Source organism: Bos taurus, chromosome 28 (genome assembly GCF_002263795.3).
Source record: "Bos taurus isolate L1 Dominette 01449 registration number 42190680 breed Hereford chromosome 28, ARS-UCD2.0, whole genome shotgun sequence".
NCBI classification, from domain to species: Eukaryota; Metazoa; Chordata; class Mammalia; order Artiodactyla; family Bovidae; genus Bos; species Bos taurus.
In genome coordinates this window covers 4,832,086-4,859,689 of record NC_037355.1, presented here as the reverse complement: position 1 = coordinate 4,859,689, position 27,604 = coordinate 4,832,086, and the positions used below count along the sequence as shown (strand labels likewise).

The window sequence follows — 27,604 nt, the reverse complement described above, 5'->3', positions numbered from 1 at the left end:
CCTCCCTCAAAACTCAGCAAAGTCTGTCCTGTTTCCCAGAGGGCTCAGCCTCATCCAAAGAGGTACCTCCTCCATGACTTGCATACACGTCACCTAGCTGTTGGTGATGATAACCAGGACAATCCAGGATGCAGTGGTGAGTGAGGGACCTTTGGTCTCCAAGTCCATGAAACCCAAGGCTGGAGGCAGAGGACAGCGGGTGAGTCACATGGGAAGGATGGCCTGTTTTCCTTTCTGAATAAGAACATGTATCTGTGTGTTCAGTTGCTCAGTCATGTTCGATTCTTTGCGACCCCATGGACTGTCGCTGGCCAGGCTCCTCTGTCCATAGAATTTTCCAGGCATGAATACTGGAGTGGGTTTCCATTTCCTACTCCAAGGGACTTCCTGAGCTAGGGATGGAACCTGCATGCTTTACCACTACCCCTCTGGAATTTGAGAGCCTTAACTGCCCATCTTTCCCATCTACTTGCTAGATTCCCAATGGACATTCTCTGAACCATATTCAGTAGTTCTTCATGCACTGGGCTCCTCTCAGCGCAAAATTGGTAACATTTGCTCCCATTTAGTTATTAAATTAAATGTGGCCCCCAAAATGTTACATGACTACCTGACTGATACTTGAAAATTAAAATATCCCCCACAACAAAATCATTGGTATTCCTGACTGAAATGGAGTTCTGTGGTATTTGCAATTCTGAACAGATAAAGTACAGGTTGTTTGGCATTTCAAAGTGGCTTTGAAAACTCTAGTAATTTGTCCCATCAGGCAGTCTTTTCAGCCATTCAAATTATTATTTTTTTCTTTCTACACATTTATTCCATCATTTAGCCCTAGGAGTAACTATTTTCACCACAGGCCAGAATGAAAAAAAGCTATAGCAGGAATAGAGCCTCTTAGTGAGCTTTTCCCTTCTCTGCCTGGCTGACGCCCCCTCTCCTCTGAGAAACCCTGCAAACCTCACTTCCTCCAGACATGCTCCTGAATCCCTGAATCTCTTACTACCGCAACTCCAGGCTGGGGTGTTCCTCCCATACCATGGACAGAACTTCTCTCACATGTATGCACCTGCCTATCTCTCCAACTAGACGGGGTTAGAATGGGGTCCTTCCATCCCTGGAGTTCCAGTGCAACTTGCCTAGTTCTCAAAACATGCTCAGGACACATTTGTTGAAGCAACGAATGGAGACTTCTTTTTTGCCAGGTCTTGAGGAAGCAATGCGGTTTCTCAGCCTGCCTTGGCCAAGGCCACCTCTCACCAAGTGTGAAGAGCCAGGCAGAGACCTGTGAGATGTCCCTAGACTCGGTCCTTCCCTGGATGCAGCCAAGAGCAGCTTGCCTGGGATGATCTCCTGCCTCTAGGGCAACTAGCGGGTCTTGTGTGTCTGTCCCCGCTCTTCCACACACACTTGCCTTTTATCAGCCTCAAGAAGAGCCCTAAATTTCCCTCCTGTCCTTCCACACATGTCTGATTCGGTAGCCCTAACTTGGTCAGGCAATATTTCAAAGAGAATTTGCGTAACTCACCTCATGATCAAAACCCGTAGACTTGAGTGTTCGGGCAGAAATTTCCAGCTGTGTTGAATTAGGGCTGATGTCAAATTTCTGTCCTACTCACTAAACTGGGGAAGCGTGATTTAAAACAGAAAAAAGGATTTCCTTTGTTGGGCAGGATTTTCTCATTAAAATGACTTTCTAAAAACATTTATCTAGAAAGGTTTATACTTGGATCCAAAAATACATTCAGTTGCTAGCCTGAGCAGATGCCTGCACCCCACACACTGCTGAAAACCACACTCGCAGGCTCCGTGGTCAGGCTCTCCAAGGACTTTATTACTTAGTGATTTTCCCATAAAGAAGACTATGCCCTTGCCTATGAAATTTGGAAGATACAAACATTTAAAGTTTTAAAACTAGAGCTCATATTGAAAGGGAAGGGGGGACTTCCCTGGCAGTCTAGTGGTTAAGACTTTGCGTTCCAATGCAGTGGGTACAGGTTCGATCCCTTTTTGGGAAGCTAAGATCCCACATGCCTCCTAGCCAAAAACCAAAACATAAAACAGAAACAATGTAACAAATTCAATAAAGACTTTCAAAATGGTCCTCATAAAAAGTACTAAAAAAAAAGGGTAAGGATTATATTATATTATAACAATAATTGCTTTGATAAGAACAAGTATCTGGTAACATCTCATCTGGCTACATCTAGAGTGATGAGAGAATCATATGTATCATACACACACACACACACACACACACACACACACATTATTTCCTGAATAAAATGTATTTGGAATAGAAACTGTTTAGGTTACATTGCTAGTTAGGTTAAGTACTGCTGTAGCTGCCAACTTTACTTATGAAAGACTGCCACACCTAACAGAGCATACGCTTTCAGAAATGTTATTCATCAGCGGTGACCTGCTGCAGATTTGAGCAGACCGGCTCCACCTTGGGTTAAGTCACTGGATAAAGAACATTGAAATAGCTGATGTTTTAAAATGCTGACAAAAGTAGTTCTAAAGGGCAAGGCAGTATGATGTCTGAAATGATAATAAGCAACAGGACAAGAGAAACCTGATAACTGAGGTAAGAAGCCTTGCTGTGATTTACAAATTAAGCTGAGGAAATCAACAAGTACCCTTCAGGACTGTATCCCATGTGAGAAACGCATTGTGCTGGGCGATGTGCTTAAGGAACTCATCAGTATGAATGAGTGGACAAAGAAGACGTGAGGCACACAGATATATTCCATTACATGTGTAACGGAGTACTACTCAGCCACGAAAAAGAATGATGTAATGCCATTTGCAGAAACATGGATGGACCTAGAGATTATCATAACAAGTGAAGTAAGCCAAAGACAAATACCTTATGATATCACTTATATCTGGAATCTAAAAACAGATGCAAATGAACTTATGTACAAAACAGACTCACAGACATAGACAACAGACTTATGGTTACAAAAAGGGAAAGGGAAAGGAGGAATAAATGAGGAGTTTGGGATTAACAGGGCTTCCCTTGCAGCTCAGCTGGTAAAGAATCCGCCTGCAATGCAGGAGACCTGGGTTCAATCCCTGGGTTGGGAAGATCCCCTGAAGAAGGGAAAGGCTACCCACTCCAGTATTCTGGCCTGGAGAATTCCATGGACTGTATAGACCACGGGGTCACAAACAGTCAGACACAACTGAGCAACTTTCACTTTCACTTTGGGATTAACATATATACACTACTATATATAAGATGGACAATAAGGACCTAATGTATAACACAGGGAACCATATTCAATATCTTGTAATAATTTATAATGGAAAAGAATCTGAAAAAACATATGTATATAATGGAATCGCTCTTTAAAATTGGCATATCATTGTTTTACAATGTTGTGTTAGTTTCTGCTGTATAAAAACATGAATTATACATATATATACGTATATCCCCTCCCTCTTGAGCCTCCTTCCCACGCACACCTATCCCACCCCTTTAGGTCATCACAGAGCACTGAGCTGAGCTCCCCGTGCTATTCAGCATCTTCCCACTAGCCATCTGTTTTACACACAGTTCAGTTCAGTCACTCAGTCGTGTCTGACTCTTTGTGACCCCATGAATCGCAGCACGCCAGGCCTCCCTATCTATCACCAACACCCGCAGTTCACTCAGACTCACGTCCATCATAGTGTTACCTATTAACTGAAACATTTTAAATCAACTATACTTCAATTTAAAAAAAAAAAAGAAAAAATTAGCCATCAATATTTCCCACAGTTAGTGGCCAGGATCTGTGCTAACAGGGAAGGTCTCTGACTTGGACAGCCCCCTCTCTGCCCTACCAGCCTACTCAGATCCCTACTTTCCTTGGCCATGTAATAAGGCAACAGCAATAGGGGCCTATCCATAAAAATATCTAATTCCTGCAGTGAAAGTCACAGGCTACATCACAAAGAAAGGACGGGCGACAGAGCAACCTGCATTTAGTACTTATGTTTCAGAAATCAATTAAAAATCCTGCACTGCACACATGCATCCTTGCAAACCAAAAATGGATCTTGAGTCTCATGATATGTGTTCTGTTCTTAAGTTTCATTCCCTCTACTATAGCTTGAGGTAAACCAGATGTGATTATCACCATCCATGAGCTTAGCTGATACATTAAAGCATTTCCTTAGTTCAGTATTAAAGTCACAGCCTTAAATATGTTCCTTTGGGCTGTTTTCCAAAATACAAGCTTGGCAAATACATTCCAGAAATGCTATATGGTTTTCCTTTTTCTATTGTCCACATAAAGAATATTTACCTCAAACTCCTGTCCAATACCACAAAGGATATCTTTCACAATCTATTTGAAATAGATTTTGTAAGTATTCAGGTTTTCACATAAATGCTGAGTTCTGCAGTCATTATGTAATGCCAACAAGCAGAGAGGCACATGGTGACACTAATGGTACATCGTTACTACTCCATAAGATACATGTATTCATCCAAATATTCAGACTATATGGTTACACCCTGAGTAAGTGGGTATTTCTTTTAAAGGCATCCAGATGTTGTTGGTGGTAAGGAAAGCATCTGAAATGTTTAGATGTCTTTAGGTCAGAACAAGTCAATTATTTGTCTTCAAGTATCTGCACACTGAGTCGGGGGAATATCCCCTGGAGAAGAAAATGGCAACTCACTCCAGTATTCTTGCCTGGAGAATCCCAGGGACAGAGGAGCCTGGTGGGCTATAATCCACAGGATCACAAAAGACTCAGACATGACTTAGTGACTAAAACAACGAAATGACAAATCTGCATGCTTATTTCAAAGAAGACACTAAGAAATGAGTTCTAAATAGAACCATTAATAGAACAAAAGATATGGCTGAAAGAAGAAATGGCCTGGTAATTCATGTATGTTCATTGGCCTGTGGTTTCTAGTTCACATGAAAGGCAAGCTTTAGAAAGCCATATTTCCTAGCCCATGATCACGTGAGAGAATTTGGTCTGCTTCCTTTGACACACCAATGTTGCCTAAGGCCAAACTGTACTGGAAACTTTGGAGGAAAAAAATCTATTTGTAAAGGAGATTGATAGAATCAGTGAATACCTAAACAATCTGTTTAACACAAGACTTCAGATTCTGGTGATAGCCACATAAACTCTAAGGTCCTTTTGCATGAGAAAATGAAGACAGAACACTTCTGGGGGGGTTGCCTTTCAGGGGATGTGTCCTGCGTGTGTGTGTGTGTGCATGTGTGCTTCAGTTCAGTCACTCAGTTGTGTCCGACTCTCTGCGATCCCATGAATCGCAGCACGCCAGGCCTCCCTGTCCATCACCAACTCCCGGACTTCACTCAGACTCACGTCCATAGAGTTGGTGATGCCATCCAGCCATCTCATCCTCTGTCATCCCCATCTCCTCCTGCCCCCAATCCCTCCCAGCATCAGAGTCTTCCAATGAGTCAACTCTTCGCATGAGGTGGCCAAAGTACTGGAGTTTCAGCCTCAGCATCATTCCTTCCAAAGAAATCCCAGGGCTGATCTCCTTCAGAATGGACTGGTTGGATCCCTTTCAGTCCAAGGGACTCTCAAGAGTCTTTTCCAACACCACAGTTCAAAAGCATCAATTCTTCAGCGCTCAGCCTTCTTCACAGTCCAACACTCACATCTATACATGATCACAGGAAAAACCATAGCCTTGACTAGACGGACCTTTGTTGGCAAAGCGTGCGTGCTTGGTCGTGTCCAACTCTTTGGGACCCTGTGGACTGTAACCTTCCAGGCTCCTCTGTCCATGGGATTTCCCAGGTAAGAATACTGGAGTGGGTTGCCATTTCCTACTCCAGGGGATCTTCCCAACCGGGGAATCAAACCTGCGTCTCCTGCACTGGCAGGTGGATTCTCTACCAACTGCGTCACCTGGGAAGCCCTGCCAGCTGCCTGTTGCTAAGAAGTACTGAACTACAAGGAGCTCAGACTCAAATTCCAGCTTCCATTTGTGTTCATCTTAAATTAAAATTGTTTTGAATTTCTACATGTTTTTCTGTGAGTTATGCAACTATGAGACGACTAGAATCACTGCTTTGAACAGAGTATTAGTACACTTTCCAGAGATGTAAAAGCCTGGATTCAAAATCTCTCAGTTTCTCAACGGAAACTGTGCTACAAGTGTAACAGTCCTCTCCACCCAGCCTGTGACCAGCCTCTCTCAACCCCTCAAGTGTTCATCAGTGAGCGACAAGGAATTTCCAAGGTGAAGGAGGCTCTGAAGGCCCTGAGGTAGTTTTCCTCAGTAGCACAGAACTATTTTTAATTAGTAGAAGAGGCGCCACAGTTAGGCCCTGGAGCAAAGAGAGTGGTTCCGTAATTTTCCAAAAGCAGGGAGAGCAGACAGATCAGAGGCATCCACTTCCTCTCCTTGGGCAGGAGGCTAGCAGGCCGATAATATCAATTAACTGAGAGAAGCGACAGGAACCAGTTAAATGGTGGCCTAGAAGCCCCCTCCTCCCACCAGACAGGTGTCCGGAGCTCAGAGCCCTCCCCCAAAGCCAGGGGCCAAGGCCAGGGCCAGGGTGGCGCTGGTGAGCCTGCCAACTTCCCATCCTACTGACGGAGTGTTTTCTAAACCTTTTGGTGCCAGCTGTACTTAAAATTCTAATTACACAAAACCAATACAATATTTTAAAGTAAAAAAAAAATTCTAATTACATAATTTAAATAAATACTATGTAAAGTAATGAAATATTAGTGGGAAAGAAGAGGAGTTCCTGTGTCCATCTAAACTATGTTGAAAACCTTGGGAAAACTCAATAATATTTAAGCAGGGAGGGACTGAGGACTGTTATGTAAGTGTTCTAGAAATTTCCAGGCCTCTTTAAAGAAACACAAACTGGAAATTTGTTGATGATGCTTTATTGGTGAGGTTTCTGCAAGAAGAGCCATGGGAAAAGCCAGTCAGGAAAACCTGTACAAACGTGTGCCAAGCCTTGGTCTTATAAGTAGCAACAATTAGGAGATAAACTTAAAAAAAAAATTTCAATGCACATATATCATTTTTTACAATTCTCTGGCTTTTAAATCAATCAATCAATCAATTACCAATCCCCATGGCAACCTAATTGCTTCTACTGCTCTCCTCTTGGGGTAAGGAGGTTAGGTTTGCAACACAAAATCTTAAATTGTAGAAAGGATGGAATTTCTTTTCATGCCCAAGTTTTCTGCTTTCTCCTCAAAGGCCTTAGACAGAAAGAGAAAAAGAAGCTAATGATTAAGTGGGCATTCTACCCTGGGGGTTGTCTCACAAATTTCAAGTTAGATGAGCTACCAAGAGCATGTCCATTCACAAGTGAACGGATAAAGAAGTTGTACATATATCCAATGGACTGTTACATAAAAAAGAATGCATTTGAGTCTGTTCTAGTGAGGTGGATGCTAGAGCCTGTTATACAAAGTCAAAAGAGAAAGACAAACATTGTCTATTAATGCATATATGGGATCTAGAAAGATGGCACTGCTGAACCTCCTTGCAGGGCAGGAATAGAGACGCTGACAGAGAGAACACGCTTGACACAATGGAGGCGGGAGAGGGTGGGGCGAACTGAGAGAGTAGCACTGAAATATACACATTACCGTGTGTAAAGTAGAGAGCCAGTGGAAAGCTGCTGTATAACACAGGGAGCTCAGCCCGGTGCTCTGGGACAACGCAGAGGGGTGAGGTGGTGGGGGTGGGAGGGAGGGTCAAAGAGGGAGGAGACATATGTATACTTATGGCCGATTCATGGTGATGTATGGCAGAAACCACACAATGCTTTTGTAAAGCAATTATCCTCCAATTAAAAATACAAAAAAAAAAAAAGAAGAAGAAGAAGACATGTAGTTCAGGCCCTGCTCTTTTTACCCTGCTTCACTGGTGAGGCTGCTGCCCTGCTCATGGGAGCCAGGAAGTGATGGGAAAGAGAGAGAAGCAAAACTGCATCTGCCAGGACTGGAGAATAAGCCCTTCAACCACTACAGATGTTTCTAGAATTATAAATCAGTTTAAGATGGTGAGGACACACTTCTTCACCACATATTGGTTTTTTTTCAGCTTTCCTTTCATGTGAAATGGAATAAAATGAAATTGGGAGACATTGGCAATCATTTTTGGAGACCTATATAATAACTAAAGGGCTTCCCTGGTGGGTTAGATGGCGAAGAATCCACTGCAATGCAAGAGATCTGCTGGGTTCAATCTGTGGCTCGGGAAGATCCCCTGGAGAGGGCATGGCAACCCACTCCACTTTTCTTGCCTGGAAAATCCCATGGACAGAGGAGCCTGGCAGGCTACAGTCCATGGTATCACAAAGAGTCGGCTACAACTTGGAGACTAAACCACAACCACAACAATAATAACGAAAACTGTAAGTCAACTAGACTTCAATCACAGAACAGAAACTAACAACATAAAATTACCCTGTATCTTACTGCTAATGCCCTTTACTGCAGACATCTTAACACCCTGGCTACTCAAATCCTGTGTGAGATGCTCAAAGCTGCTGGGCCTTTTTTAGCCTCTTTGAGCCTCTTTGAGCAGCTCCTGGCTGGGAAAGGAAGCAGCTGGAGGCAAAAGGCAGGGAGAGTGATGCTGTCCAGGGGAACTCGGAGGGAGGGAAGCCCACTTTGTAGTAAAAACAGAAAGCACCCCAGCAGGACAGGCTGCAGACAGGAAAGAGAGAATTACGCAGGTATAATGGCCAGAACACCAAGTACAAAAGAGCAACTTCAGAGTGGAGGAAGCTGGCTCACTGATTTCCCCAGCTTCTGTCTGGCCCCCATGCAATTTCTGTAATGTCTATAAAGCAGGGCCAACAGCAGCTGATTGTTTCCAGAGGCTGAGGCAACGCTTGCAGGAGAGCTGTAATGAAGCTGAAAAAGAAGAGGGCTCTTAGCATTGAGGAAGCGCAAGTGAAAATTGGCCCTTCGCCCTGTGGCCAGCTTCCTAGGTAACAAAGCCCACAGCAAATTACTATGCCTTAATGGGCCCAGTTGTAAATGGGGGAAATGGTGCTGAGAAGCCCGGTGGGACCCTAAACACAGCAAAATCTCTAATTAATGACAAAGTACTTGTGAGAACCGGTGCAACCAAAATGCATGTACCCACGTGGGGCAGATAAGCACAGGGAAGGCTTTGAAAATCCATCTCCCTGTGGACCTCCAGAAGAAGTCAGCAATTTTTCATGGAAGATTTAGGTTAGAAAGTAATTGACTGCCTTCAGGGCACCAGGTTTCAAGAGAGAAACCAGTGCGGGGTGGCCAGACCCAGCAGGGAGTTCCACAGCAAAGCAACTCAGTGCTGCAAAGCAAACAGACACCATGGCGTCAGGATAAACACACGAGGAGCCAGAATCCAGTGAGTCCCTGGAAAGCAAGGCAGGAAAGCAGAAGCACCTTCCTCCGAATGAGACCCTTGGTTATTGTTCATATTTCAGTAGCTTAGAATCCTTCATCCAAATACAAACAAGACTGTCCCTTTACTAAACCTTTCTTTACTTGAATATCTTCCACGGATTCATTGCTCTCTTTTCTGTCAATAAAAGAAGCAGGGTATACTATTTTAAAAAGGTCTTAGAGATTGTTGTGACTGCCATAAAGACTAATAAACACACACACGATTATGAGTTAAGCCTGCACTATGTATGTGTCAGAGAAGGCAATGGCACCCCACTCCAGCACTCTTGCCTGGAAAATCCCATGGATGGAGGAGCCTGGTGGGCTGCAGTCCATGGGGTCGCTAAGAGTCGGACACAACTGAGCGACTTCACTTTCACTTTTCACTTTCATGCATTAGAGAAGGAAATGGCAACCCACTCCAGTGTTCTTGCCTGGAGAATCCCAGGGACGGAGGGGTCTGTTGGGCTGCCTTCTATGGGGTCGCACAGAGTCAGACATGACTGAAGCGACTTAGCAGCAGCAGCATGTATGTGTCAGGGCTTCCCTGCTGGCTCAGATGGTAAAGAATCTGCCTGCAATGCAGGAGACACAGGTTCAATCCCTGGGTCAGGAGATCCCCTGGAGAAGGGAATGGCTACCCACTCCAGCATTTTTGCCTGGAGAATCCCATGGACAGAGGAGCCTGGTGGGCTACAGTCCATGTGGTCTCAAAGAGTCAGACACAACTTAGTAACTACACTGCCACCACATGTATGTATTATTCACGTTTAGGTGCATTATTTTATTTAAATCTTCACAAGCTTCTTTCATGAGATATTTTTCATTGTCCTCATTTTTTGTTTGGTTTTTTAATAGATGAGGAAACGCAGTCTGGATACAGCCCAGCGGCCTTGGCTCTGCTCATCTGCTGTACTGCCTTCTGATAGCCTTGAGACAAATGCAACCAGATCGAACAGCTAGAGCCTCACTTTTAAAACAGGGAGATATCATTTTTAAAATTACAGTCATTTTTGTAACATTACATGCAGTAAAAATTTTGGTGTAAAATTATAAATTTAGACATAGGCACTCAGTTATGCAGAGATTTCCCAGGTGACGCAAGTGGTAAAGAATCTGCCTACCAGTGCAGGAGATGTAAGAGACGCAGTTCAATCCCTATGTTGGGAAGATCCCCTGGAGGAGGGCGTGAACACCCACGCCAGTATGCTTGTCTGGAGGATCCCATGGACAGAGGAGCCTGGAGGGCTACAGCCCATAGCATTGCAAAGAGCCAGACATGATGGAAGTGACTTAGCATGTACACGCACACACAGTTACATAGCCACTGCTACAATCAAGAACTGAGTAGTTCTCTCACTACCGCCCCACCCGCAACTCATGTTGCTGTTTGTGACAGGTGCCCCTCCCCCACCCCCACCAACCCCTCATCCCCACCCCTCCGCACCAGTACCCGGCAACAACTGATCAGTTTTCTGTTTCTATAATTTTGTCCTTTCCAGAAAGGAAGCTCAAGCATTCCAAAGATGCCCACCTTCCTCTCTGACCAAACCCCAGAACGCAATGCAGGGACAGCACATTGGAACATGAAGGACACACAACTGGAAATGACCAGGCAGCGTGCCCCTTGCATCAGAATATTCTTCGAAGCTGGCCCACCGAGACAGGCCACAAGTTTCAACAATGCTAACCAAAAGCGAGGCAGCCAGGCTTTTCAGGGGATTCCACCTGCAGGGCCTCAGCTAACAAAGGAGTTGAGATCATCCACAGCTCAGTGCAGAGGCTCCTTGTATGAAGCCAGCAGGATTCCAGGGAATGACAGCAGCTTGCTTTCTCATAAGGTTGCTCAGTGAAAATATATGATCAAGTATCAATTATCCAGGCAAGTCCAGAAGGCGTTGACAGTAAGCACAGGTCATCAGAAGGTGTGTGCTCTTAAAGACCAGGGTCCTGCAGACAGGACAGGGGCGGGGTACCCACATGGACATGTTCCCTGGTGAGTAGTGGCAAAGACCCAGGGAGGCGGCACATCCAATGTCAACTGTGAGACACGGACGTGGAATGACACGTTCCTCCAGATTTGGGTGTGCGTGCTCAGTCGCTCAGTCGTGTCCAACTCTTTGTGACCCCATGGCCTGCAGCTTGCCAGGCTCCTTTGCCCATGGAATTTTCCAGGCAAGAATACTGGAGCGGATTGCCATTTCCTCCTCTGGGGGATCTTCCCCACCCAGGGATCAAACCCATGTCTCTTGTATCTCCTGCACTTGCAGACGGATTCTTTACTACTACACCACCTGGGAAGCCCCTCCTCCAGTTTCACCAAGGTTTTATTTTCTTTTAATATTCAGAACACCAGGGAATCTGGCCAGAAAAGTGCTCTGAAGCCTCGTGTCATGGCACTGAAACTGGAAAGAAATTCCTAGAGCCCTTTTGTTGAAAGGATCTTATTAAGGCTAGAAGGGAAAGTGAGCAAGGATAAGGGAGAGAAAGGAGAGATGAAGCAGGGAGGGGAGGGGTGGGGAACTCAGATCTCTGTGAATCTAGGTCAGCCCTGGGGTAAAACAATGAATAAATCTACACTTTAATTTTTAATGCATATATCACAGGCCATATCTTAAGTTTTTTAAATGAAAAGAGCAAATTCTAACATTCATTATGATCTTGCTTTGGCAAAAACAGTTGATGGAATATATACATATATTTGTTTGATTCTAATGAATAAATTGTAGGATATGTATTCTAAATATAGAATTAAATATCATGCCACTACTGCTAAGTCACTTCAGTCGTATCCATAGACGGCATCCCACCAGGCTCCCCCGTCCCTGGGATTCTCCAGGCAAGAACACTGGAGTGGGTTGCCATTTCCTTCTCCAATGCATGAAAGTGAAAACTGAAAGTGAAGTCACTCAGTCATGTCCGACTCTTAGCGACCCCATGGACTGCAGCCTACCAGGCTCCTCCGTCCATGGGATTTTCCAGGCAAGAGTACTGGAGTGGGGTGCCATTGCCTTCTCCGTTAAATATCATAGATGACATATATAATATGTATAGAGACAACAGCAACATGTTATATATGACATATAGAGTGTGGGCTATATATATACAGTAATTATACATTAGTTTATATATTCTGACTAGAGCCATGAAATTAGAATAAAAATAGAACTAAATATGCCAAGTTTTTTTTCATTCTCCTACATATTAAACAACTTCTATAAAAATTCTACATCATTTTGAAATCATGTTCAGGAGTTGTTAAAACTTTAAAGAGTTTGGGTGGTTCGGTGGGAAGCCCACCCAGTATTTACTGCTCTCACTTGCAGTGTGGTCCCAAAGCCCCCCTCAGAGTAAGAATCCTTAATCCTATGAGGATGGACAGACCTCTTTCTGTTCACTGCTAGCACAGTGAGGCGAGGGAGTCAGGTGCACCGTCCACTCTTCAAAGGCTTGCAAAGGGTTCTTCCTTCCATCTTCAAGGTGGGACCTCAGGGGGGTGGCCAGAGCCATTGTATAAGTACCCCCCCCTAAGTCATCCGTCTGTCTCTCATCTGCAAACAGGCTGCCCCTGGCCTCCTGGAGCTGCAAGCTCTGGATAAGCAACCGACAAGCTTCCAAGTCAGCTTCCCATACTTTTCCAAGCAGCGGACACTTGCAGCTATAAGGCAGAGGAAGAAACAAAGGCATAAAGATTAATTCAGTGCTGTTTCTTCATACCAAACCAATAGCTTTTCCACCTGGCTAAAAAGTTAGAGTGAACAACTTGCTTTTACATAATGATGGATTATTTCAACCAGAAGATTCAGAGGGGCCAAATTTGTATACCATCAAGTAACAGTGAAATAAGTATAGTCCTTCTTAGCTACTTGGTCTGTAAGGATATCCAAGATCCTAAATATTTTTCAAGACTTAGTGGTTCAATACAGCAACCCTACTCATGTTTGTCCTCTTGTCTTTCTGCCTTAATTTGAGTCCCTAGACTTGCCCAACTCCCTCAGGGCAAGTACTTTTTCATGTGCTACTTCATCTGCCTTGGACTATAAGAAGATTCAACCAGTCCATCCTAAAGGAGATCAGTCCTGGGTGTTCATTGGAAGGACTGATGTTGAAGCTGAAACTCCAATACTTTGGCCACCTCATGTGAAGAGTTGACTTATTGGAAAAGACCCTAATGCTGGGAAGGACTTGGGGCAGGAGGAGAAGGGGATGACAGAGGATGAGATGGCTGGATGGCATCACCTACCAAACCAATACCAAACCACCCATGGGTCTGGGTGGACTCTGGGAGTTGGTGATGGACAGGGAGGCCTGACATGCTGCGATTCATGGGGTCGCAAAGAGTTGGACACGACTGAGCGACTGAACTGAACTTCATCTGCCTAGATTGTCCCTCCCCCACCTTTTCCCTTTACCGACCCATGTTCATCCAGGTAACATAAATGAGTGAAGCAGTGCAAGGGTAATATAAACCATAACAACAGATACTCAGCCTCAGTAACAGAATGCAGTAAGAGAGATGTGAACTCTTGCTAGTAGGAAGGACATATCCCTTTACAGGGAGCCCTTTCATCAGCTCAGACCAGATAAAGCCATGAGGAATGTAGACTCAATGTTCACAAAAATTTTGATTTTAATGGAAAGCCAAAAGCCCAAAATTTTAAATGAAAACATATTTTTCATCATCCATTCAGCTTCAGACTGAACACTTTCTATGCAATTATCTTCCATTTATTAATCCTTCCTTCTACTGTGTCTAATCTGCTATTCAATTTATTTATTGTGTTCTAAATTTTGGTTACTTTATCAGTTATATAATTTCTGTTGACTTTTTTTTTTTTTTTTTTTACATTTCAGTTCTCTTCTGAAATTATCCACCATCTCCTCTATCTTCCTAAATATATGGATCATCATTATTTTAAAGCCTGTAACTATAAATGATGAATCCAAAAGTAAGTAAGAAAAATGAGACAGAAGCTATATATTAGAAGAGCTATTGAGAATTTTCAGGTAATTGACAAGGGGCATCAAACTACACATTCAGATACAATCTCAAGGAAGGAAAAAGCAAACTTAAAAACACACTCAGGTTCATCTTAGTGAAACTGCTGAACAACAAAGACAGATCAAATCTCTTAAAAACAGCTAGAGGGAAGAAAAGACATTCACTTCAAGGAAGCAATAATATGGGTGACAGAAATGGTGTAAGCCAGGAGGTGATAAAGTAACATCTTAAAAACAGTGGGAAAAAGGTAACATCCTATAAATTATACGATTATTTTAATTTCATTCAAAAATAAAAGTTAAAAAAGGTATCCTCAGATAAATAAAAATGGAAAGAATTCCTTGTAGTATATGCACAATAAAGGAAATGATCCTAGCTGGAAGCAAGGACATGCATTATTGTTGTTATTTAGTTGCTAAGTCATGTCCAGATCTTTTGTGACCCCATGGACTATAGTCTGCCAGGCTCCTCTACCTGTGGGATTTTCCAGGCAAGAATACTGGAGTTGGTTGCCATTTTCTTCTCCAGGGAATCTTCCCAATGCAGGGATTGAACCCACAACTTCTGCATTAGCTGGTGATTCTTTATCACTGAGTCACCTAGAAAGCCCAAGGACATGCATGCTGCTGCTACTGCTAAGTCACTTCAGTCGTGTCTGACTCTGTGTGACCCCATAGATGGCAGCCCACCAGGCTCCCCCGTCCTTGGGATTCTCCAGGCAAGAATACTGGAATGGGTTGCCATTTCCTTCTCCAATGCATGAAAGTGAAAACTGAAAGTGAAGTCGCTCAGTCGTGTCCGACCCTCAGCGACCCCATGGACTGCAGCCTACCAGGCTCCTCCATCCATGGGATTTTCCAGGCAAGAGTACTGGAGTGGGGTGCCATTGCCTTCTCCGAGGACATGCATAAAGGAATGAAAAAAAATGGAAGAGTAAATATTTGGCTAAATTTAAGTGACTGTTGATATAAAAAAAAAGCAATAATTTCTTTTGTGATCTAAAATATATGAAGACTTAAAATACATGACAAAGAGGGAATGAAAGGCATTAAAATAGTTTCAGGTCCTTGAGTTTCCAGAAAGTAGTAAAGTGCTCAGTGTATTAAATTTTAAAACTCATGGATTCATATTGAACTCCTTATGGTAATCATAAAGCAGAGAGATTTAAAGAATGTATAACTAACAAGCCAATACGTGAGAGCTTTAAAATTAAAATACACTAAAGTATTGGTTTTAATGAAAGCAGTAAAGATAGGAATGAATGTGATATAGATAGGGAAGATGGCAAAATAGAACTATTTATCCCTAATATGTTAGGAATTACATTAAATATAAATAGACAAATACTGTATTTAAAAGTCAGTTCTAATGAGGTGGATGAAACTGGAGCCTATTATATCGAGTGAAGTAAGCCAGAAAGAAAAACACCAATACAGTATACTAACGCATATATATGGAATTTAGAAAGACGGCAACGATAACCCTGTATGAGAGACAGCAAAAGAGACACAGATGTATAGAACAGTCTTTTGGACTCTGTGGGAGAGGGAGAGGGTGGGATGATTTGGGAGAATGGCATTGAAACTTGTTTAATATCATATATGAAACGAATCGCCAGTCCAGGTTTGATGCACGATACTGGATGCTTGGGGCTGGTGCACTGGGACGACCCAGAGGGATGGTACGGGGAGGGAGGAGGGAGGGGGGTTCAGGATGGGGAACACGTGTATACCTGTGGCAGATTCATGTTGATATATGGCAAAACCAATACTATATTGTAAAGTAATTAACCTCCAATTAAAGTAAATAAATTTATATTTAAAAAATAAATAAAAGTCAAAGATTTTAGACTAGAATAAGAAAAAAACAAAATCCAATTCTATGTTGCTTATAAGACACATACATAATTAGATATAAGGATACAAACAGGTTGCAGACAAAAGAATGGAAATATGTCATGAAGGCATAAGAAATACAGTGTAATGGGTAAAGGACAGCCTGTTCAATATACTCAGGTCAACTGGATTAATATCACTATATGAATGGGCTTCCCAGCTTGTGCTAGTGGTAAAGAACCTGCCTGTCAATGCAGGAGACATTAAGAGATCTGGGTTCAATTCCTGAGTTGGGAAGATCCCTCAGAGGAGGGCATGACAACCCACTCCAGTATTCTTGCCTAGAGAACCCCAAAGACAGAGGAGTCTGGTGGTCTACAGTCCATAGTGTTGCAGAGAAGTGGACACAACTGAAGCAACTTAGCACGTACACACTATAGGGAAAAAAAGCTAATTCATGATTATTGGCTCACACCAGGCAAACATCAATTTCAGGTGGACTACAGATCAAAATGCGAAAAAGGAATAAAACTTCCAGAAAATAATTCAGGCATATCTTGCTTTATTATGCTTCATTTTATTTTACTTCACAGATACTGCTTTTTTTTTTTTTTTTTGCAAATTGAAGGTTTATGGCAACCCTGTGTCAAGCAAGTCTATCAGCACCATTATCTTTCTTTTTTAAAAAAAAATCTATTTATTTTTAATTGAAGGACAATTGCTTTACAGAATTTTGTTGTTTTCTGTCAAACATTAAGAATAAGCCATAGATACACCCATGTCCCCTCCCTCCTAAACCTCCCTCCCATCTCCCCCCCAATCCCACCCCTCTGGGTTGATACAGAGCCCCTGTTTGAGTTCCCTCAACAGTAAATTCCCATTGGCTATCTATTTTACGTAAGGTATTGTAAGTTCCTATACTCTCTCCATACATCTCACTCTCTCCCTCCCCAAATCCCACTGTGTCCATTAGTGTGTTCTCTAGGTCTGTTTCTCCATTGCTGCCCTGCAAATAAATTCATCAGTACCATCTTTCTAGATTCCACATATATGCATTAGATTACAATATTTATATTTCTCTTTCTGACTTACTTCACTCTGTACGATAGGCTCTAGTTTCATCTCCCTCATCAGAACTGACTCAAATGTGTTCCTTTTTATGGCTGAGTAGTATTCCATTGTGCATATATATACACCACAGCTTCTTTACCCATTCATCTGTCGATGGACATCTAGGTTGTTTCCATGTTCTAGCTATTGTAAATAGAGTTGCAGTGAACATTGGGGTACATGTGTCTTTTTCAATTTTGGTTTCCTCAGGGTATATGCCTAGTAATGGGACTGCTGGGTCATATAGTGGTTTTATTCCTAGTGTTTTTTTTTTTTTTTTTAAGGACTTTCAGAGATACTGCAGGTTTGGTTCTAGACCATGACAGTAAACCTGCAATGTCTCTGAGGTATGTCTGAATAGGATAATATCTTTATGACTTTGCAGTAAACAAAGATCTCTCAAACTGGGTATAAAAAGTACTAGCTATAAAGAAAACAAGTAAGAAATTTGACTATAAATATTAAGAATTTACATTCCTCAAAAAACAAAACCATTGAGAGAATGAAGTGATAAGCCACAAAGTGGAAGAAGTTATTTGTAATGCATACAACCAACAAAAAACTGCATCCTGACTATAAACAGGACTCCCAAAAGGCAAGGAAGAGACAGACAACCCCATTTTGGTCAAAGACTGGAAAAGACACTTCACAAAAGAGGGGATCTAAATGCCAATGAGTGCTTTATGAAAAGATGTACAACAACATCAATCATCAGGAAAATGCACACTAAGCTCCAGAGTGAGACCCTACTGAGAGAATCAGACGTGACTAAGCACACACATGCGCACGTGACCCCTGGGAACCCCGCAAAGATTACTAGTCCTCTCCTGTGCTGCTGGTGGGGGTGCACACGAGTGCAGTGCCTGTGAAATCTTGTTGACAGATGTACTAATGATGAAAATACGTCAGTCACATGACCCAGCAACAACTCTTAGGAATACGTACATTTCATGAGTATATATTTAGGACTTGTGTTAATTCACAGTAGTCATTTCTACAGTCACTATGAGCACTAAATTGGCAGATGCTGAACCACTGCTCTCAGAGGAAATGCAGCGCTAGCCTGTCAGCCTTTGGTTGCATTATCATGGGCTTCCCAGGTGGCTCAGTGGGTAAAGAATCTGCCTGCAATGCAGGAGACACAGGAGACATGGGTTCAATTCCTGGGTCAGGAAGGTCCCCTGGAAGACGGCACAGCAACCCACTCCAGTATTCCTGCCTGGAGAATCCCATGCACAAAAGGAGCCTGGTGGGCTACAGTCCACAATCACAAAGAATCAGATGCAACTGAGCACACTTGCATGATCAATGTATAATCTTGTTTTATGTGTGTTCCTGTTTTAAAAAACCTTACTTAATATATAGTGTTGATTCATTACCACTAGTCCCATACAGAGCACTATAACTCATGCCTGAGCAAAGCTCACCAAACACATATGCTCTCTATAAGGCACATTCCAGCTTTCCTGCCTTTAGGAGCATCAGACAGCACTTCATCACTCTGCTGGTGAGGTAGCCATTTGAACAGCAAAATCACCAAGAAAAAGCACAAAGATGTGAAAAACATGGCACTAAAAAGTCAGCAAAAGGGGGATGTCTCTACAGTATGACAACTGTAACCATGAAGCAGAGCACTGCCTGGTTCAACCTCAGCTGGAATCGTGCCCATCAAGTGACTCAAATTTTTAGCCACTCTGAGCATGTCCTTGAATAACAGGGAGAACTCTGCAGGTATTGATTTGGGGGTTACAAGTAAATCTCCGTAAGTAGACAAACGCACAAATTCAAAATCCAATAATAATGAAGACCAACTGTATGTATGACCAGACAACATTATTTGTAACAGCCAAAACCTGGGAGGGAAAACAGATGTCCATAAATAGAAGAATGGATTAATCGTGGAGTGTCCAGTCATTGGAATTTTTGCAAAGAAGATGAACAAATTAGTACAATCTGCAAGAATATGGATGAATCTCAAAAACATAAGCTTAGACAAAAAGGCAAAGAGGAGGTACTATGATTCTATTTATTTTATATTTTTAAATATGAAAAATTAATCCATGGTATTAGACATCAAGATAGTGGCTTCTTTGGAGAGAAGTGGAGTAAGGGCAGGGAGAGGCATCAGGAAGCCCGCGGGCATGTTAGAAGGGTTTTGTGTGCCCATGGTGGTGGTGATGGGTATGTTCATTTTGTGAATATTCATCAAGCAGTGTGTTCACCATGTATGTACTTTCTCATCGTGTGATATGCAGTCTAAAATAATAGAAAGAGGTGGTCCAGTAGTTAGGGATCCATGTTTCCACTTCAGGGACAAGGTTCCATCCCTGGTTCTGGGAACTAAGATCCCACGTGCTGCACGACACATCCAAAAAAAGTTTTAAAGGGATAAAATAATAAAAAAAGAGAGAAAAATCACATTTCCTTAGCCACATCCTGGATCAAGAGAACAGGAATAGGGTCTGGTACACATGAGAAGAGATCATCCTTGTTAGAAACACTAGACTCTCTTTTCCAATTTCCTAATTGTAGCCAAACTGATACGTGACAAGTAGCAATTTGAAGTTGAGTTTCTCCACTACAGTCGCTTATTAGACACTCAGATTTTCTCCTGTGAAATATCTCTTCTGATCCATTGTCAGTTTATTCCTTTTCTGGGTTCCCCATCCTTCTCCTAAGGTTTTCGTTGAAAGTGTGAAAAGTGTTAGTCACTCAGTTGTGTCCGACTCTTTGCAATGCCATGGACTGTAGCCCACCAGGCTCCTCTGTCCATGGAACTCTCCAGGCAAGAATACTGGAGTGTATTGCCCTTTTCTTCTCCAGGGGATCTTCCTGACCCAAGGATTGAACCTGGGTCTCCCAATTGCAGGCAAATTCTTTACTGACTGAACCACGTTAAAGGAAGCATTTTATTGCCAGTTGAATATCTTTAATTTTTATAGTCTACTCAGTTTTCCTTTTTCTAGTGTCTAGTTTAACATTCAGAGAAGGCAATGGCACCCTACTCTAGTACTCTTGCCTAGAAAATCCCATGGATGGAGGAGCCTGGTAGGCTGCAGTTCATGGGGTTGGGAAGAGTCAGACATGACTGAGCGACTTCACTTTCACTTTTCACTTTCATGAACTGGAGAAGGAAATGGCAACCCACTCCAGTGTTATTGCCTGGAGAATCCCAGGGACAGGGGAACCTGGTGGGCTGCCGTCTATGGGGTCGCACAGAGTCGGACAGGACTGAAGTGACTTAGCAGCAGCAGCAGCAGTTTAACATTAACACTGCATCTTTTATAGAAATCAATCCACTTTCTCACAAGTTTAATATGCATTATAATGTTTGTTCATAAATTTTAAAATCACTTTTCTCCATAGACATTTTTCCTTTACATTCTGTATTTTATTTAAACATTTACCTCTTTTCTGACTAATCTTGTTCAGTGTTATCAGAGTCTTGCTAGCTTATTAACCTTTTCAAAGAACCTTTTGCTTTGTTCATCTTTGATACTTATTTTTGTTCTCTATTTTCTTAATTTCTGATTTTATCTTTATTTTTCTCATTCTTTAGATTTATCATCTTTTTATTAGCTTCTGCTGTCAAATGCTTGTTTTATTTTTCTCTCTATTTTAATTTTCTAATAAAAGTATTTAAAGCTCTAAATTTTCATCCAATACCTTAATCGTCTCCAATATTTTTGTTTTTTATTATAAAATGTTTTTTTACTATTAAAACTATTAAATATTTTAAATATATAGAAAAACATGAAAAATAGTTTAAAAGACACTTGTATAAGGCAGAGGAACCAGAGATCAAATTGCCAACATCTGCTGGATCATGGAAAAAGCAAGAGAGTTCCAAAAAAGCATCTATTTCTGCTTTATTGACTATGCCAAAGCCTTTGACCGTGTGGATCACAATAAACTGTGGAAAATTCTGAAAGAGATGGGAATACCAGACCACCTGACTTGCCTCTTGAGAAATCTGTATGCAGGTCAGGAAGCAACAGTTAGAACTGGACATGGAACAACAGACTGGTTCCAAATAGGAAAAGGAGTACGTCAAGGCTGTATATTGTCACCCTGTTTATTTAACTTATATGCAGAGTACATCATGAGAAACGCTGGACTGGAAGAAGCACAAGCTGGAATCAAGACTGCCGGGAGAAATATCAGTAACCTCAGATATGCAGATGGCACCACCCTTATGGCAGAAAGTGAAGAGGAACTAAAAAGCCTCTTGTTGAAAGTGAAAGTGGAGAGTAAAAAAGTTGGCTTCAAGCTCAACATTCAGAAAACGAAGATCATGGCATCCGGTCCCATCACTTCATGGGAAATAGATGGGGAAACAGTGGAAACAGTGTCAGACTTTATTTTTCTGGGCTCCAAAATCACTGCAGATGGTGACTGCAGCCATGAAATTAAAAGACGCTTACTCCTTGGAAGGAAAGTTATGACCAACCTAGATAGCATATTCAAAAGCAGAGACATTACTTTGCCAACAAAGGTTCGTCTAGTCAAGGCTATGGTTTTACCCGTGGTCATGTATGGATGTGAGAGTTGGACTGTGAAGAAGGCTGAGCACCGAAGAATTGATGCTTTTGAACTGTGGTGTTGGAGAAGACTCTTGAGAGTCCCTTGGACTGCAAGGAGATCCAACCAGTCCATTCTGAAGGAGACCAGCCCTGGAATTTCTTTGGAAGGAATGATGCTAAAGCTGAAACTCCAATACTTTGGCCACCTCATGTGAAGAGTTGACTCATTGGAAAAGACTCTGATGCTGGGAGGGATTGGGGGCAGGAGAAGGGGATGACAGAGGATGAGATGGCTGGATGGCATCACTGACTCGATGGATGTGAGTCTGAGTGAACTCCGGGAGTTGGTGATGGACAGGGAGGCCTGGCGTGCTGCGATTCATGGGGTCGCAAAGAGTCGGACACGACTGAGCGACTGATCTGATCTGATCTGATACCTACCATCAAACTTCCTGATTTTTCATATTTTTCTGTAATTGAATTTGACTTACTTCTAATTTGTGACATTATTGCCCCCCAATTTTACATATACTGTTGTTTTTTCTAATATTATAATTATTACTCCAACTCTCTTTTAGTTCAATTTTTCCTTTTACTGCATCTTATGTTCAATTTTTTTTTACACTTTTCCTTTTTTTAATTTATTTTAATTGGAGGATAATTGTTTAACAATACTGTGTTGTCTTCTGCTGTACAACAGTGTGAATCAGTCATAGGTATACATATGTCCCCTCCTTCTTGAACCTGCCCCAGTCCCCCCACTCCAGCCCACCGATTTTTCTTTTTCCAGAAATGAATGCAATACAACACATTTGGCTGAAATGTACAAAAATCAATTCTGGAATTAATCTTTGGGATTGGTGGCTTTCACCTATGTGTTCAGAATTACCATAATTACTGTTTAATAATTATGGTTGTTTTTCTGATTTGTTACAACCAAGATTCTTAATTTTTAAGTTTTATGTCTTTATTTGTTCCTATCTTCCTTTTTCTTAATTTATATAAAATCATGAAAAAGAATAAAGAGAGATCCATGAATCCTTTACCCATTTTCCGACAATGGCAACATTTTGCAAAAATATAGTACAATATCAGAACCAGGTAACTGCCATTGACGCAATCCACTGATCTTATTCAGATGTCCTCTCTCGTGTGTATGTGTGTGTGTGCGTGTCTACAGTTCTACATAATTTTATCCCTTGCACAAGTTCATGTATCCACCACCACATTCAAGGTACCAAGCATCCTAATACCCTTTGCTATAACCACATTTCTACTTCCCACCTTGACTACCATCTCTAGTGTCTGGAAACCACTACATCCGTTTCCAAATTTTATCACTTCAGAAATATTATATAGATGGAATCATAAATTATGCAACTTTGGGATTGGCTTTTTTCATTCAACATAGTTCCCCGGAGATTCACACACCAACAGTTCATTTCTTTCTATTGCTACGTAATGTTCCACGCTGTCTGAACCAGTTTATTCAACTATTCACCCACTGAAGGACATCTGTGATGTTCTTCCCAGCTTGGGATTATTATAAATAAAGCTCCTATGAACATTTGCGCACAGGTTTCTGTGCGAAATTAAACGTTCATTTGTTGTCTGAGAGGCTCCCACTGGGTCATGGAGGGAATGAGCCTGCCTGGCTGCCTCTTAGCAAACTTCCACCGCCCCTTCATTCTATTCTCATTCCACCTCAAAGGGGATACACTTGGATGCATTCTGAGGCCGTATTTTAGTTTCATATTTACTAAGACACATTTCTTGTTTTATTTGTAAGTTCTCTATCTAATCAACAGTAAAATTTACTAAAGTTTTTTTCAATTCTCTCTCACATAACTCACGCTGCCCTCCTGAAATTATTGTTTGTATTGCTGAAATATTTCCTTGAAAAACACTTCAAAGAAAACGTGTTTTGTAAATCTTTTAAGGACCTACAGGTCTGAGAACATCTTTATTTCATATTCAAACTCTAAATAATGGTTAGGTTTAATATTCTGCCTTCTTGCCTTCTATGATGTTGTTGAAAAGTCTGAGATCAGCCTAATTCTTACCCCTTTCTAGATAATCTGCCCTTAGACAATTTCTTTTTATCTTGGTTTTATATGAAGTTTAATCGCAACCTATTGATCCCCTCACCCTTTCCTATTCTGTTAGAGTTACTAAGCCCATTAGTAAAAGGTCTTATATCTTTCCCTTTTTTCTGGGAAATTCTCAGTCATTAGTCTCTCAAATATTTCCTCTCTTTCCTCTATTAATTGTTTTCTTTTCTTTTGGGATTTTTTTTTTTCATATGAACACTGATCAAATAACTCTATTCTGTACCTTGCTTAGCTTCTGTTTTTTTTTTCCTTCTCTCTGTCTGCTCCTCAGGCCTTCAGAGTATTTGAATAGTTGTCTGGCTCACTAATTGGTTCTTTAACTGAATCCACTTGGCTATTCAACCCATTTACTGAGACTTTTTTCAACTTTTATATTCTGTATTCTCTGAATTTCCATTTGGGTTTATGACTTCCTATGTTACCTCCTGTTTCCAATATTCTCCTTTACCTTGTGGAAGTGTATGATACAACCATTGAACATCTTGCATCTAATTATGCTTCATCAAGACTGCATTATTGTTGCTCCTTTACGGCAGTTGCCCTCCTAAGAAGTCTCATGTATATCCCATTGAGTTCATGTTTGCTTAGGCATATTAACCACCTCAGCTGGTGATGGGTCTTTGGAGAAAGGGATAACGCCAAGGCCATAACTTGTGCCTATAGGCGGTCTGTCGTCTCTGATAGAATAATTTGTACTTCTGTGTTTGCAGAATTACACAAGACTCCCTCAATTATCTACCCTCCATGGAACAGAGAGGGCTGGAGCAGTGCAGATCCAAGCCTTCCCGGGGCAGCTCCTCTGATTCACTGGCCGGCAGGCGCTTGTGTCTTTCCAGAAGCAACACGATGGGTACTGGTTTTCCCAGGCAATGTGGGAGAAAGAAAAGGGCGTGTCCCAAAACCCCTCCTCCACTTTATCATCTGTTTCTTCCCCACATGGAGACCACATCACCTTCAGTGGCCTGGAGGGTCCTCAGTTATTTTTTATTATTAACTTGTCAGATCCCCTGGCATCTCTCTGGCTTCTTTCTAATGGTGTGTGCAGGGCTGGATTCACACCTGTTCCCAGGAGAAAGAGTCTGCGGAGTCTATAAATAATTTTCTACATTATAGAACTCTGTGTCCATTTCCTATTTAATAAGATACATTATGTGTGGTCTTTGAGTGAAAATGAAAGATACTTATCCTGAAATACCTCTTAGAATGCATATGTCAAAGTTTGGAAATCAGTTTTAGAGACACAAACTGAATGGTAAGCAAATCATGTAGGTGTGAAATTACAGTGCTTCATTATAGTTCATGTAATAATTTCATGAAGGTTTAGATTTTTAAAATATCTTCTTATTGAATCCATTTGTAATGAAGCGTAGTAGCTAATTTGAGTTTCTCCTATGAAGGAGAATAATTAGGTCATTAGTAACAATCCCTTAAACAAATGACTTACAGCCATTTGAGCTATGTGAGATCTTTGGTGATGTTTTTACAACCAATAATGAGACAATTTGAAGACACAGGTTCAGTGTTTCTGGGGAAGCTCTTGAATAGCGAATAGAGATTCATCATTCCTATTATTCCTCATTTAAAAGCTAAATGAAGTCCCAGAGAGATCATCAGATTGTGGCTTGAATCTTGGTGGAACTTAGGAATGAGTGTGCTATTTACAGAGAATGATGTTAAAAGAGGGGCTAGGCAGGAAATTTGTGTGCAAGTTTCCACTCATTTTAGAAATAGAAATAGTTCTACCACAGTGAGTTAGAATGCTAACACAGTGAGTGAATTCTAACACAATTCACAGTGAGAGAACTGTATGTGTCTAACACAGATGCTAAAGCTGAAACTCCAGTACTTTGGCCACCTCATGCGAAGAGTTGACTCATTGGAAAAGACTGTGATGCTGGGAGGGATTGGGGGCAGGAGGAGAAGGGGACGACAGAGCATGAGATGGCTGGATGGCATCACTGACTCGATGGACGTGAGTTTGAGTGAACTCTGGGAGTTGGTGATGGATAGGGAGGCCTGGCGTGCTGCAATTCATGGGGTCGCAGAGTTGAACACGACTGAGCGACTGAACTGAACTGAACACAGATACTGACAATTTCATTTCCTCTTACTAAACTCTCTTTCCTGACCTATTAGTATTTTCAATGATAGAGTATTAGCATTTTACCTCATTCTTTAGGAAACTTGAAAATAACCAGGTCTTTTCACAGAACCATAATGGAGTAAACTATCAAACCCGTATATGAATGCCCAATGGTACTAAGCCTTCAACTGCAAACTGCTTAGACACCACCAGTCCTCATATGTCTAAAATATTTTCATTCTTTGCACAACATAAAGTTCCAATTTTCAGAAACTGATTTTCTTAGAAATTTTAAAATGTCATTCCTTTGTCTTCTATTTTCCAAGAAAGAAAGATTAATACAATCCTCCCCTGAGCAAAGACTTGTAGATAGTTTAGCCTGCTTCCCAAAATGCCATCTGAAACTCTGACAAGAGGAAATGTAGTATATGAAAAAAGTGTTTGTCTAGGAAACTGTAGTGAATACTGTTATTTGATGAGCCAATGTCTCTTCTTCTTATCCTTCCTAACAAAACTCAGGGAGTATTCAAGTAAACAACCCTCCTTTGTTGGGTCTTACTGGATGGGCTTCCCTGGGGGCTCAGCTGGTAAAGAATCCTCCCGCGATGCAGGAGACCTGGGTTCGATCCGTGGGTTGGGAAGATCCCCTGGAGAAGGGAAAGGCTACCCACTCCAGTATTCTGGCCTGGAGAATTCCATGGACTCTATAGTCCACGGGGTCACAAAGAGTCAGACAGGACTGAGCAACTTTCACCTTCACTTCACTGGATGATAAGCCTAGCTCCCCAGATAGACTGTGACTAGATGAAAACAGATAACCTATGACAGTCTATTGGGCAATCCTTTATGGTACAGGGGTTGGCAATCCAGATAGCTAAACTAAGTCAATCAGACCAAGTTCTATGGCCCATGCTGAGATGGTGGTGGGTGGCGAATAGTTTTCGTTTTCTCTCCCCAAACAGCAATGAACAAAGAAACCACTGTTTCTATCCTGTGATCTAATGGAGTCTTCCTACAGGCAAAGCTGATGCATTGTGAATGGAAATGATCGGAAAAAAAAAAGAAATGGAAAGAATCTTTGAGTTTTTGATGACAAGTCTGAGTTGCTAACTCAATCAACCCAGGTATCCATCCTACTTTTGTTTAAGCCAGTTAGAGTTTGTATGCCTATTAATTGTGGCTGAACATAGAGTTGATTCAGTCAAGATCAGATGACTTTGATTGGAATTTAGCCTCTACTATAAAGTTTGGTGATCTTTGGAAAGTACTTTCTCGCAGTTTGAGTTTCTACATTTGTAATATAACATCTCTTATTATCTCAGAGGATGGATTATAAAAAAGAAAGATATAAAATGATATATACAATATATAAAAGAGCAATAGTAGTAGAAAAAGTATTGAAGTTCTCAAATCTTGAATACTGGTAAGCACTAGGAAAATGAAAATCAGTCTTAAATGTGCATGTATGATGGCTAGGATATGATAATCATGGGCCCTAGTTATTTTTCTCCTATTAATTGGGTGAGACCACT

General features: G+C 41.6%; 1 protein-coding gene across 4 annotated transcripts in view; it reads right to left on the bottom strand.

The window, feature by feature from the left end:
• The window catches only part of DISC1 (DISC1 scaffold protein), a 430,685-nt gene that overhangs the window by 25,560 nt on the left and 377,521 nt on the right, over nucleotides 1-27,604 (bottom strand). For 2 of the 4 annotated variants that reach the window (XM_059882639.1, XM_059882640.1), the window contains exon 11: nucleotides 12,793-13,066. In XM_059882639.1, the coding sequence (XP_059738622.1) occupies nucleotides 12,793-13,066 (274 nt within the window). Of the gene's footprint in view, nucleotides 1-12,792; nucleotides 13,067-27,604 lie in introns of those variants that run through there. The other 2 variants (XM_059882643.1, XM_059882642.1) reach the window with 2 other exon arrangements.